Source organism: Bos taurus, chromosome 4 (genome assembly GCF_002263795.3).
Source record: "Bos taurus isolate L1 Dominette 01449 registration number 42190680 breed Hereford chromosome 4, ARS-UCD2.0, whole genome shotgun sequence".
NCBI classification, from domain to species: Eukaryota; Metazoa; Chordata; class Mammalia; order Artiodactyla; family Bovidae; genus Bos; species Bos taurus.
The window spans coordinates 7,487,126-7,499,781 of record NC_037331.1 but is presented as its reverse complement, the minus strand read 5'-3'; the positions used below and the strand labels follow the sequence as shown (position 1 = coordinate 7,499,781).

Genomic DNA, 12,656 nt, shown 5'->3' with positions numbered 1-12,656 from the left:
GGGCTTGATGCTGGCCCATAGACTTTTTATAGGAGTATGGAAGCAAAGAAGGAATTCACTAATTTAACTCTCGTTCTTAAATTCAATACTTTTCAATCAGTAAACCCATCTAATTCTTACACATCTTTCCTCACATTCCAGTAAGTCAAGCTCTGTTTTTGCTGTTAGCCTCCTGTCAGCTATAATGGATGTCACTGGGCTGTGTGTCATTTATAATGATCTCGTTTGGTTCTCCCCTTGGAGCACTTTTGGGTCTTGTTATCGTCTCTTTTGCTCAGATGGTTAAACTCAGGCTAACAGTGTTGACCTCTGGGAGGTCCCACAGGAGGAGTTGGAGTTGCCTTATTCTGGACCCTTCCTGAGTCCTCCCCATGGCCTTCCCACTGCGTGTGGCTGCAGCTCTTCCAGATGGTCTAGGAGCCACCTACTGCCCTCTCATTGCACCCATCCAGGCCTCTTCACTGTGCGGGCAGAGCCGGGCCCCAGCTCCTCTCTGTCCTGTAGAAACTGGTGCCTAGTATCCAGTCCCACTTCTTTGCTTTGACAAAAGCGGAGGTGGTCCAGTCACCTCCTGTGATGTTCCCCATCCTTCCCCGTCACTGTCGGTGCTTTTCTTCTAGTCACAATTAGGCTGAGAACAGTGATTCCTCCCAGTGTTTCTGTGCGCCTCTGACTCTGAAATTACCAGCTGTGCAAACCCACCTCTGAACTGCTGCTCTGAGCGCAGTTAGCGTTTTGGCAGATCCCAGGAAACAAGCTCCTGCTGAAAATGCAAATATCTCTCCTGGCGATCACTTCCACTTTTATAGGGAGTCTGTGAACGCAAATGAATGTCTCATCGAGTGTGTGTGTGTGTGTGTGCTTGGATCACAGTGGTGGGGAGCTGTCTGCCCTGGACCCCTGGCTCCTTGAAGTTTTCCAAGCAGATGTGGACACGTAGGAAAGGTGCTGGCAACTTGGCATCCGCATGTTTAATTAAACTGCCTGGACCAGTCTGAGCTGAAAGATGACTGACTCTAAAACGGATTCACCCATGATATTTTGAGTCCAACAAAACTGAGTATTTTCTCTGTTTTTCTTACTCCCTGCCTGTTTCAGGTGCCTTTTATGCATGGAAAGTGGTCACAGTAAAATTAAAAACAAAGATAAAGAATGAAGTAGGGAGGCACAGAGCAGGCATGGAAGCAGACAGGGTGCAAGGCGCTGTTCTGTATGTGGTGTGGCCGTGAGGTTTCTGCATGAAGGCAGCCCCTGGGCCCTCCCCGTTGGTTGAGAGACATGTATACAAGTTTTAAGACAAATGTTGTCTTTAGGGCTAAATTCTAAATGATGCATGGAATATGATCTTTCTTGGGGACCACGCTTGATGCTGAGATGGTGCAGAGGGACCCTCACCAGCTGGTTCTGGTTGGTGCCCACATGAGACCGGGGCAGTGATCCCGATTCAAGGAGAACGTCCATGGAAGTCTGTTTTACAGAACTGGCCAAAGAGGGGCTTCCCTAATCAAAGTGAAGGGTGGATGTACATTACCCCCCCAACCCCTCTTTGAAACCCTCTTTCAACCAGAGGCATGCACCTTCCCTTAGAGACCGTGATGGAACAGTGGAACAAGGAAATCTTTCCCAAGGTACATCCGTGCCTCCTAAGTCCCCTATGGAAAAAGAGCTTTTGGTTAATTAGGTATGAAAACAACATCTTTCTCAAAGATTCAAAATGTCCATCAGCATATTAAATTCTCTCTCCGTTTGTGATGGTTAGTTTTATATGTATATAGGGCTAGGCCACAGTACCCAGATATTTGGCCAGATAGCAATCTAAGTGTCCCTGCGAAGTTATTTTTTAGATGAGATTAACATTGAAATCGTAGACTTTGTGCAGATGGTGGTTGTTGTTCTATTGCTCAGTTCTGTCTGACTCTTTGCAACCTCATGGGCTGCAGCACGCCAGGCTTCCCTGTCCCTCACCATCTCTCCGAGCTTGCTCAAACTCATGTCCATTGAATCAATGACACCATCCAACCATCTCATCCTCTGTTGCCCCCTTCTCCTCCTGCCCTCAATCTTTCCCAGTATCAGGGTCATTTCCAATGAGTCAGCTCTTTGCATCACGAGGCCATCATGTTGGAGCTTCAGCTTCAGCATCAGTCTTTCCAATGAGTATTCAAGATTGATTTCCTTAAGGACTGAGTGGTTTGATCTCCTTGCAGTCCAGTCTTGAGCAGATTACTCTTTGTACTATGGGTGGGCCTCATCCAATAGGTTGAAGAACTAAGTAAAAAGACAGAGGCTTCCCGGGCAAGGGGGATTCTGCCTCCAGGTGGCTCCTGGGGCTAGTCTGCCATGTTGGCTTGTCCCTGGGCTTCCCTGATGCCAGCCGACCGTGCAGAGCATGGTCTTGCCAAGCCCCGACAACTGAGTGAGCCAATTCCTTAAAAAAGTCTCCCAGAAGATGCGCATCCTATAGTTTCTGTTCTCTAGAGAACCCCCATTAGTCCATCGTTCTACCTCTTAATGATGCTGGGGGCTTTTTATGGCATTACATGAAAGCATCTGATGAGTTCTCCATGTTTACAAGGCTCCTAATAAGGGAACAGTAGCTCTTGTTCACAGAGGGTCCCTCTTGGCTGGAATGTTTTGCAGTAATCGCAGCCATCAGAGTATGAACACAACAGGAAGTCTGCTGCTTGTTTTAAATTCTGCTTTATAATTTGTCACATTAACCAGAAGACCATTAACCGGAATTCATTCCCAGGCAGAGACGCAGCCCCGGCCTTCTCACAGAGGGAACAGCGGTGTGCCCAAGAGCAGCACAGCTGTCCTCGGGCCCTGCTTTTCACACTGTTTGCTTTTTCTTTTCAAAAATGATAACTGCCTTGGAAATCTGGTTTCTAGTTGGAGATGGAGGAGAAAAAATGGTTCACGCTGATAACAGTGAAAAATAAAAAAAAAAACTGATAACCTGAGAGCAAAGGCTAAGACTCACTGTCAGAGGGACAGACACAGACATGACTTCTGAGAGCACCTTGGGTGGAGGGTGGGAGGCAGCTGGGGGCCTGAAGGTCCCAAGTCATCACTCTGTTGCCTACAGATTCAGGGGATTATGTGTACATTTTGGAAACCTTTCCCTTCAAAATGTTTGAAATAACACAGGGTTTGGGGAATCCATGAAAATGCAGGTAAAGCCTCAGCATCTTGGGAGAATGGGCTTTCCAAGGTCTCATCACTGGGGCGTTCTGAGTCCGGGGACTCCACATCTCAGGCATAGTCATGTCCAACCCTCGTGCTTTGACACAGGTGCTGCCCAGTGTCCTGACAGTGGCTTTGTCTGGAAGTTGCAACAGGGACATTCTTCAGCTCCTGCTCCAGTTCCCTGAAGATGGAAAGTCCGAGTCTGCAGCGAGGGAGCTGTGTGGCCTGCCCAGGGCCCAGGTGTTTTCCATGATCGTGGTGTTGGCTCGAAACCTGGACCTGCGGAACTTCGTTTACAAGGTAAGGGGAAGGCGGGTGCTGGTCTGGCTTGGGCAGCATGAGGGGCCGGTGTGGATGCCTCAGGGCCAGCAAGGCAGGTGCAGAGTTCACAGCCTTGGCCTGTCCCCGAGCCTCCTGGGCACCACCTCTGGGTTGGGGGGCTTGGAGTCAAGGGTTGCTCAGGAGATTTTCTAGGGCCCTTGCAGTTAGACCCATCAGGACATTTGGCGTAGCACTGGTGCAGTCAGCGTGCTCACTGTGGAAGGACCAGTGAACAGAGTCACCACCCGAGCTTAGCACCTGCTCCCTCCTCTTTGAGGAGCACTGGTCTGACTTTCTCTGGGAGGCTGGGTTCTGCTGCCCATCACCCCTAGTGGCCCCTCTGAGTCAGAGCCATTCCCCTACCTTGGCCATGACCTCCTCTGCCCCCCGTTACATCCTGGGGCACACGGACTGTGTCCCATGAGGGGACGTGCCCACCTCTGCTGTGGCCTGTCCAGGAGAAGGTGTGCAGATGGTAGGGGCATCGGGCAGCCCCTTCCTGTGTGAACCAGCTTGTTACCCCGCCACCACATGCCCACGCCCAGCAGGTGAGGGGAGGGAGGTGGGAGGAACCGACGGTTATAGTGTGAGTGAGAAGGAGCTGAGGGTGACCGTGGGACAGCTGCCTGGGGAGCCCAGCCCCTGCTGCACACAGGATTTATGCCCGAGGGATTGCACGCACATGGCTCATGGCCTGGATCTTGCGCTCTTGGTCCTGCCTCGTCTAGAACTTCCTCATCTCCCGGCCTCCACTCTGCTTATGTCTCCAGACCCTTCACCCTTGACCTCTAGGGGCTGGTCTTGCTCCAAGTTTCTCCCCAGGGAGATCAGCCGACATCTGGGCCGATCGGAGTTAGCATGGTGGCTTTGGGCGCTCCACATCCCAAAGGACAGTTTCGGGCTCAGGAAAAGGCAGATTTGCCAGTCCAGTCCTGTTTCCTCCGTGGCCTCCCTCTTTTCAGTAACTCCAAGAATCCAGTGGGTGGATGTTGTATCATACACACACACACGGAACAAAGAATAACTCTCAGGATGAGAATTAATTCTGAACATTTCAGAATTTTCATTTCAAGCTCACAAGCAGGAGAATGAGCATGTCCTGAGTCTCCATGACTGGTGAGGCCGCCCCCACCGAGGAGTGTCCGGACCTCCAGCTCACGTGCAGGCGGGTGGGTCCTGTGCTCAGCAGGCCTCTTCACTGTGCCACGTGCACTTTGGGAAACATGCTGCCCGGCAGAGGCCAGCTCTCTTAGGCACACAGAAGCGACCGATTTGAAACTGGTGCTTCTCGGGCCCAGATAGTTACTTTGACAAGGGCCATAGGGATGGAATACTGGGTTGGAGTCGCTCTCCCAGACACCATGAAATGTACACCACCATTAGTAGCACCAGCTCCTTCTAGTTTCCCGGCTCCAGGGAAGCCTGTTGGTCCATGGTGATGCTCTGGTGTTAGAGCCCTATGGACGCACATGGGAGCCACACCAAGCCCAGGCATCAGCAGGCTCAGCCTACGCCCCGGGCCTCTCGACTGACAGCGAAGCTAAGGTGCATTTCACAAGACACCATTTGTGGTTAATGTCCAGTGTGTTCCTCTGGCCTTAGCTGCTGGGTCCCAAATCTAGCCACGCAACAGCCAGTGTCCCTGAGGGCAACTTCTCAGGTGCAGCTGCAGTTAGAAAGGCGGTGGAAATGTGACAAGAGCCAGCACTCCCTTTGCTCCTGTCCAAGGTGTCTCTGTTGCCTTAACTGAGGACAGTCGCTTTGTTTTGAGTGTGTGAGGGACAGAGCGGGGCTTCTGTCCTGCAGGTCATGGGCAGAGCCAGCAGCCATGTGGCAGGTGCAGAATTGTTAGGGTCCAAGGCCCGAGTATGCAAACCTGGAAATTCAGATGAGAGCAAAGGGAGGAGACCTACTGTGCAGCCTCCACCTCTGTGGGAAGAGGCAGAGTTTGCTGACTTACCCATTCATCCAGAGACTGGTATTTTTTGGAAATTTTTATTTATTTGTTTGTTGACATTTTCTCCTAACACAGTCTCCAAAAAAACTTTTTTTTTGATCTGGACCATTTAAAAATCTTTATTGAATTTGTTGCAATATTGTTTCTGTTTTGGTTTTATGGCCATAAGGCATGTGAGATCTTAGCTGTCTGACCAGGGATTGAACCCACACCCCCTGCCTTGGAAGGCAAAGTCTTAACCGCTGGACTGCCAGGGAAATCCCATGACAATCTTTTAAAAAATTTTTTAACCTTTTAAATTATAGTTGGTTTATAGTATTGTATTAGTTTCAGATATATAGCACAGTGATTCACTTATACATACATGACTATTTTTTCAGATTCTTTCCCCTTATATGTGTGTGTTCAGTCATTTGAGTTGTGCCTGACTCTTTGCGACCCTGTGGACTGTAGCCCACCAGGCTCCTCTGTCCATGGGATTCTCCAGGCAAGAGTACTAGAGTGGGTTGCCATGCCCTCCTCCAGGGGATCTTCCCAACCCAGGGGTCAAACCCAAGTCTTCTGCATCTCCAGCACTGCAGGCAGATTCTTTACCACTGAGCCACCTGGGAAGCTCCATTCCCCTTATAGGAAAGGGGAAACAACCTTATGGATTATTACAAAACATTGAGTAGAGTTCCCTGTGCTAAGCAACCAGTATTGCCAAAGGCTGTTCTAGTCCCTGTGGCCACATCAGTGACCACGACAGGCAAAAATCCCTGCCTCCATGGAATTTACATCCCCAAACCAAGAGGATGCCATGCATAAGTCAAGTGTAGAGCATTCAGTGGTGACGGCACAGGTGGGTCCCAGGATAAGGAGACACTGACGTCTCTAAAGCACCCAGGTTGCATTCCTGGCCCTGATCATCCAGCTGTGATGCTGTGGGAACCCTTGCATCTCTCTGAACTCAGGTTCTTCACCCACAAAACCAGCCCCAGCACACAGCCTGCAGGGGCAGGGAGGACTGGAAAGGATGTGTGCTGTGACCTAGGAGGACTGGAAAGGATGTGTGCTGTGACCTAGGAGGACTGCAAAGGATGTGTGCTGTGACCTAGGAGGACTGGAAAGGATGTGTGCTGTGACCCAGGGAGGCAGTGGATAGATGGAAACTGTCTCACACGTAACAACTATCTCATTTTGACTCTCTTCTTAAATTTCCACTCAGGGCACCCCAAAGACAGAAATATTTTTTTTAGACTAAAAAAAATGTTTTTTAGTTCTATCGTTTTTGCTGTTGTTTTCCAATTCATTAATTTCTGCTTCTATCATTATTATTAAATGTTTCCTTTTTTGATCTCTTTAGGGGTAATTTTGTTGCTCATTTTCTAACCTCTTAAATTGGATGCTTAATTATTCAATTTTTTTGTAAATGTAAGTATTCAAGGTTAAGACTCAGCCTTTAGATACAGATGCAAACTATTTTGGGCTTCCCAGATGGTACTAGTGGTAAAGAACCTGCCTGCCAATGTAGGAGATGTAAGAGATGCAGGTTCCGTCCCCGGGGTGGAAAGATTCCCTGGAGGAGGGCATGGCAACTCACTCCAATACTCTTGCCTGGAGAGTCCCATGGACAGAGGAGCCTGGTGGGCTACAGTCCATGGGGTCACAAAGAGTAAGACACGCCTGAAGTGACTTAGCACACACGAACTGATTGTTTTATTTATTCATTTGTTTGTTTATGGCCACGTCGCAGGTGGGATCCTAGGTCCCCCACCAGGGATCAAGTCCTTCCCACGTGCAGTAGAAGTATGGAGTCTTAACCACTAAATTGCCAGAAAAGTACTAGAAAGAATTTTGAAAGTGGTTTGAATTTTAACAACAGGTCCCATCTGCCCCTGCTTTACGTGCTGACAATCCCGGTGCGGTAGAGTGTGCTCCAGAAATGGAGCCGATAGAGAGGACCTCACAGGGCACAACAGAGGTGTCTCCCAGGCTCAAGAGGATAAAATCCAATAACACTCTTCACTCCCTTCACTGTCCAGCGTTGGTTACGTCGTGTTGTGTTTCTTTTGAGACTCTGCTTCCTGCTGAAGCCAGCAGCCTGCTGAGGGCCCTGCTGGACGTCGTGTCCAGCCTCAGCCACCTGCTCCCCAGAGCTGGCCGCGTCCTTGAGCGCCTTCCCGCATTCCTCCATGAATTTAAGATCACTGCTTTGCTGGATGCACCCGACTTCCAGCAGGTGGGTGTTTGGTCTTGGCCCCGAGAAAGGTGTGGACCCTCTGTGTCTTTGTGTTTGCTCCTTTGTTTTTCTTTCTCTTTCGAAGTCTGAAATGTGCATTGATGACCAAGCATGGGGCTGAGGGGACCTCTTAATGGTTCTGGAGGCAGCAGTGTTATGACATCGTGATGAAGAGCAAAGCCTGGGGTGTCCTTCAAAATCCGAGGAAGCAGACTCCAGGGAGGCACATCCATCCACGCATGTGTGTTTTCTGTGACCTAAGAAATCACAGAATTGATCATCCACACAAATGAGATTCCAGGGGCTTTTTTAGCTTCTCAGAGAATACATTGCTTTCAAAAACCTCAATACATTTATTTGCACACAAATAATTGGGTTACAGATTACGTATTGCAAATACAAACACAAAGTCCAGTGAGGTTAGTATCCTGAGGTTTGTTTTGCTTGGACTCTGTCTGTCTGGAATGAAATGGTGGGGAGGGGGCTGTGTGGGGGCCTGTTGAGTGGGAGGGGCAGGATGAGGGGCGGGTGGTGTGTCCTTGGACCTGCCTTGGAGGCAGTACTCGGGTTGGTCATCAGCTGAGGGCTGCTTTGATGATCCTCAGGCATCTGGGAAATTTGGTTGTAGAGACACATATTCATACTATTGGTTAGTCTGAGTTAGTGATATTTATTGAGTAATAATTTATGTGTGTGTATGACATTTGTCTCTTCAAGCATATAGACTAGCAAAATCAAGGACAGAAAAGACTAAAGCTCAGATACTGTATTTTTGACGTGGTGACAGTCTTCTGTGTTCCTTTGGAGGAGGGACTGCAGGCTCAGGAGCCTTTGAGGGAATCACTCTAAGCCACTGTTTGCCTGGGACTTATTTTTCTTTTGTTCTCAGACTTCACAGAGTAACCAGGCCAGAAGTTCAGCCATTGGTTCTTTCCAGTCTTTGATGAAGATGGTTTGCAAGGACCAAGCATCTTTCTTTAGCAGCTCTGACACCTTTCTTAACTTGCCTAGAGTTCATGAACTCTTAGGAGATGACAAAGAGAAATTCAACATTCCTGAAGATTCAAGTAAGAAAACAGTAATCCATATGTGTTTAGATTAATTTGCATTTTGATAATTAGCCCTGCTTTGTACAAGATACTCAGTCTGTGTGGAAATTGGGAACATACTTGCCAAGAATTTCCTGTTCCACCGTCCAACCTGTATCCTTCGTTTAGTGTAAAGTCAGTAAATGCTGGTCTGGCAGTTGGCTTTGTAAGACCCCTGCACCCTTGAGCACATGCTAATTCTGTTGCCTGTGATGCCATGGAACTGGGTCTTAAATTCTGGTGCACCTGAAGCCCCAGCCCTTTGGGATCCCAGGATAGCTAGTGACAGTGAGAGGTCCGGGTTTCGGTTCCTGCAGGATGGCTGTCTCACAAAGCCTGGAGAGCTGTATGTGGCCTCCTACAAACTTGCCTTCTAGATCAAGCTCAGTAGCAAATAACGGCAGAGTTAAAAGTGATTTCCTGGCCCTACTTGAAGTGGATGCATTTTGATTAGAAAGACAGACTAAGGGTAAGCGTGCTGATAAAGGTTTAGACTGTTCAGTCCCACCAACAAGTGGGGTGTCTTCGGTCCAGTGACTTCACGTCTCAATCATGTTCATCTTGTGTTTAACATGGAAACTTCATACCTGCCTCCTAAGGTTATTATGAGAGGCATTAGGAGTGACGCCTGCTAACTGCTGAGGACCGTGCTCTAGTGTGTCCTAGTGTATGAATTACTCTTCCATGCTTCCCAGCAAGTCAGCGGTTTAGGACACACACACTCATCATCTCATAGTCTGTAGGGGCCACAGTCTGAGCACTGACTAGCTGGGTCCTCTGTCGGGACTGACAAGGCTGCAGTGAGAGTGTTCTTTGGAGGTGGTTGTTGGTAGAACTCACTTTCCTGCAGCTGTAGGAGCCCTGATGGCTGCATCTTTAAGGACAGCAGTGCATCTCTTTGACAGGGGGGCTTCTGGACTCTTTTAAAGGGTTTGGCTGATGGTTCAGCCAAGATAATCTCCCCTTTGACCAACTCTGGATAACCTGACCATGGGTGTGTCCACACAAGAAGGCATGTGTGCCTTGAGGCCATCTTAGACTTCTGTCTGCTGTACCCAAGAAGCCTCTTTCTGTACTTGTGCCTGGGATGGATGGAGGTGTTGATGGGTCGAGGGGAAAGGAGAGTGTTGGACTGTGTAGAGGAGGAGCTGCAAGGTTCCTGAGAGCTGCCTAGAGACAGGGTGTTGGTGTGTTCATCAGCTGATGGGTAATTGGGTGGCTGTTGAACAACATATAGTGTGGCAGTGTAGATACACATTAAGGCTACTAATGTGGATACTTTTGTTGTCTCCTATACTAATCCTCATTTCCTCTTTTTTCTTGCATATGGGTTTTTTGACGATTATTGATTTGTTTATCAAATCCAGTCATTCAACCATTTATCCATCCATTTATCCTTCCATCTTTCCAACTATGGATCCATTCATCCTTCCATTGATCCATTGATACAGTCATCCATCCACCCATCAGTCCGTCCATTCAGCCATCCATCCACCCATCCACTCATGTATCCATCCAGCCATCCATTTATCCATCCATCCAGTCATTCATTCACCTAACACCGAGGACCAGTCTTTCTGGGTTCTTTCATACATTTATTTCAGATGATTATCCCACTAACCATAGGAAATATTAATACCTTCATTTTTCAGTTGACATGATAGAAGCTCAGAGAAGGTTAACTGACTTGCCCAAGTTCACACAGCTCCCAAGTGGCAGATGTCAGGATTCTTGGTTTCAGATTTCTCTTTATGTTCATATTCTTATATGTTTTCCAAGCTAAAAATTGCCACCATCTATATTAAGCTTATAATTTCAAGTATAAGTTGTTAAAATATCAGTAAGAAGGATAACCTCTATACTTAATGCTATAAAAGTCATTATGGAATCATGTACTTAATTTATATTTTGTGAAATTATTTCTTTCAATTTTATTGTGTTTATTTAATAAAAGGAATTCGCTTTTATTTTCAAATGGGGAATTTAGAAAGATGAAACTAATAGTGAAAATTATCATAACAGTAATTTTCATACACTGGGTATTACAGATAATGGTATCAAAGCTAAGATAATATTTTCATTTTAAATATTCTCTTTGGGAGTAAAAGAATGGGTTATACTGAAGCATTTATCACTAGCTTAAAACCTTTAATATTTGATTACTAATATTATCATGGTAAAGGTGCCACCTTGATTAGGTACCTATTGGTTTTGTCAAGTAAACCTTCCATTGAAAGCAACCAGCACCACAGCAGGTATGAGTGCCATCACAAGGAATTGATATTTGGTGAAAGCTAGGCTCTTTAATGGAGAAGGCAATGGCACCCCACTCCAGTATTCTCGCCTGGAAAATCCCATGGACAGAGGAGCCTGGTAGGCTGCAGTCCATGGGGTCGCTAGGAGTCGGACATGACTGAGTGACTTCACTTTCACTTTTCACTTTCATGCATTGGAGAAGGAAATGGCAACCCACTCCAGTGTTGTTGCCTGAAGAATCCCAGGGATGGGGGAGCTGGTGGGCTGCTGTCTATGGGGTCGCACAGAGTCGGACACGACTGAAGGACTTAGCAGCAGCAGCAGCAGGCTCTTTAATGTAACAAAAGTAGTCAGTACCTCAATAGTTAGTCAGTAGTCAGTAGTAGCAACAGTTCTTCATAAATGCAACAAAGGAAAGCCTGTAGCATTTCATAAAGCTAAATCTTTAGGATTATGAAAAAGCCTGTAGCATTTCATAAGAAAAACCTAATTCTAATCTTGATACTGTGACTGTTGAAATGAAAATTTTCTAGATTAAACACCAGATGCATTCCTTTTACATCACTGTTTTCATTTTCAAGTGTCTTTGTCATTATTTGGTAGCTTTACTGATGATTTAGTTTAAAAATGTGAAAATCATATTTCCTTTTCATTCAAAATATCGATGGGAACAAAGTTTTGAGAAAAGAACTGCCGAGGACCAGCCCCGGCTGATCCAGGGTATTCGAAGGGGAGACGGTGTCGGCGACCTATTCAAATGGTAATTAGAGATATAAAGAGTAATAGAATGAGGATAGCTCAGTAAGAAAATTCAGTGGAGAAAAGAGGCTGAGTAGCTTGGTTTACGCGGAAAATCAATATAACCCGTGACACCAGGTTAGCTCTGACCACGGAGGCCGCAGGCGCCCTCTCGAATAGCGGAAGGTGCCCCACCTTAGACACCTTCTCGAGTGGGTCTTAGAAGCCCAGGCAAATAAGTGGTCGCAGAGGATATCCACGCTCCAGATGGAGACTTCAGCCGGAAGTTAAAGGAAAGAATGACATGGGGAGACCAAGCATTGGTGAGCAAGGCCCCTAGCTTTATTTTTAACAGGGGCTTTTATACCCTAAGTTACACATAGAGGATAATAGGGGATGCAAAGTCAGCAGTCTTTGATTCTTATCAAAAACCAGGGTTTCTTTCCTGCAAATTTATCGTATACAAATGGTTTAGGTGATTTACATAATCTTCTGGCCAGAAGGCCTACTAACATTTTATGACTCTTGACAAGGACTTATCAACAAAGACTTATTTTCTCTAAGAGTAATTATTTTAAGGTTTGGCGCCATCTTCCAAAGATAAAATTGCATTCCTATAGGGCGGATGTGTAATGGGCTTACAACAAAGGAAAGAATTTATTACCTTAAGGGTCTAAAGTTACTAACACCAAGGCCACTACTTATTTTTTCTATACACCAACTATTAATTAATACACATTCAAGGATACAATTCAGGGGATGTGAAAACTTGGCAACAAGCATTGACTCATCAATGAAATCCTTTACTAGTTTATTCTGACAGTTTCTAACTCTCTGAGAGGCTCTAAGCTATTTGAATATCTTAAGCTTCCCGTGCCTCTCGAGG

The 12,656-nt window shown here is 46.8% G+C and overlaps 1 protein-coding gene across 1 annotated transcript in view; it reads left to right on the top strand.

Annotated features, from left to right (window-relative positions):
- Positions 1-12,656, top strand: part of ABCA13 (ATP binding cassette subfamily A member 13) — a 374,331-nt gene that overhangs the window by 78,516 nt on the left and 283,159 nt on the right. Inside the window, exons 24-26 of the mRNA XM_059886027.1 lie at positions 3,295-3,489; positions 7,524-7,688; positions 8,578-8,755. Coding sequence (XP_059742010.1) covers positions 3,295-3,489; positions 7,524-7,688; positions 8,578-8,755 — 538 coding nt within the window. The remainder of the gene's footprint in view (positions 1-3,294; positions 3,490-7,523; positions 7,689-8,577; positions 8,756-12,656) is intronic.